Source organism: Phytophthora parasitica (genome assembly GCF_000247585.1).
Source record: "Phytophthora parasitica INRA-310 unplaced genomic scaffold supercont2.3, whole genome shotgun sequence".
Taxonomy (NCBI): Eukaryota; Oomycota; class Peronosporomycetes; order Peronosporales; family Peronosporaceae; genus Phytophthora; species Phytophthora nicotianae.
This window is the reverse complement of record NW_008648989.1, coordinates 2,577,613-2,578,934: the sequence shown is the minus strand read 5'-3', so window position 1 is coordinate 2,578,934 and position 1,322 is coordinate 2,577,613. Positions and strand designations below refer to the sequence as shown.

General features: G+C 49.6%; 1 protein-coding gene across 1 annotated transcript; it reads left to right on the top strand.

Annotated features, from left to right (window-relative positions):
- Positions 1-355: 355 nt before the first annotated feature.
- Positions 356-781, top strand: PPTG_21160 (hypothetical protein; the record flags this gene model as incomplete). Its single annotated transcript, XM_008895613.1, has 2 exons — positions 356-399; positions 679-781. The coding sequence occupies 2 exons, from the start codon at positions 356-358 to the stop codon at positions 779-781; spliced, it is 147 nt and encodes a 48-aa protein (XP_008893861.1).
- Positions 782-1,322: the final 541 nt, after the last annotated feature.

Sequence of the window (1,322 nt, the reverse complement as noted above, 5' to 3'; positions counted from 1 at the left end):
GCCCACCATGGCTTAAAACCCCCGGTGTTTGCACCGCGGAGCCATTGACCTCGGAAGGTACGCAGAGGCCAATTGCTGCCAGTAAGAGGGATGTTACCCGCTACATTGGCGTCGCTGGTGTTCTTGATGCACTGGCGTATCAGAGTCTCTATATGGTGATTGAAATTCAAATCTGTAAATGAAGAGCTCATACTACACGTGGACAGGGGTATGAAGGGAGAAGGGGCATTTTGTTGGAAGTCTGATGAGTCTTTTTTTATTACGTTCACAGTTCGTAGGACTGTGTATTGTGTCGTGGTTTCGAGGTGACGAATGGGTACAAATACCGGTATTATTTTGTTTTTACTCACAAACGATGGCAAGCGAGGTTCTTACCGGTATCGGTAACGTGGCTGAGCGGTCAGCGGCGATAACTGCGAAGCAGTAGACCAAGCGCACCGCGTCGCTGCCACTAAAGGATATATTGACCAAGGTTAGTATCATCAGCTCACTGTGTGTGCGTTGAGCAAATATATTTAGCGTATAAGTCCGTCACTATCGCTGTTGCGTGAGCTGTAATCAATGACATCAGTACCAGTGTTACTACTGCTGCTGTACTTCGTCAAATGCTAAATAAAGATGTTTAACAACTTGAAAGGTTATTGCTTCAGTGTGTGTGTGTGTGCGTCCTTTTGTTAGTGTGGAGATCTTCGGTGACAACGCCAACTTAGACCCGCGCAAGCATGGACGCGTGCTTACAGCGCCGCACCAGAGAAGCCGAGACATGCAATGCATACACTGAAGCAGCCAAGTGCCAAGAGAAGCTAAGGCATGCAGGTACTAAAGCCGACCTCCCAGACGAGTCGTGTGTAGGCTACCAAGTTGAAGATGGGGTGTGCTGTCTCCTTTTTTTAATAGGGGACACCAAGGCGGGATGATCCTTTGCTGCGCGATAGGCCCCACCAAGCGCTCACTTGCGATTTTGCTGCCTTGATAAAGCGGCGATAGGCAGCACGAAGCGAGGGCGAGAGAATTCAGATGAGTCTGACGATGATTGCGACCTTCTGAAGCACTTGAATGAGGCTCGTCAGTATGAGATAGACCGTTGGAATCGCGATCGCTGTATGGTGCGTCGTGCACATGCTGTTAGTTCAAGGTGCAACCAAACCGCTGATCTCTGGGATGACCCACCGCCAGATACCGGAACAGAATTCTGTCTGCTATGGAAACTACCCGTAGAGCAGCTCAAACACCAAGCAGCAGTTCACCGAGTTCACGAGCAAGCAACACAGGATAGTGTTGGCGTGGTGAAGACTGACAACAGCGACACTGCCAGTGAAGAT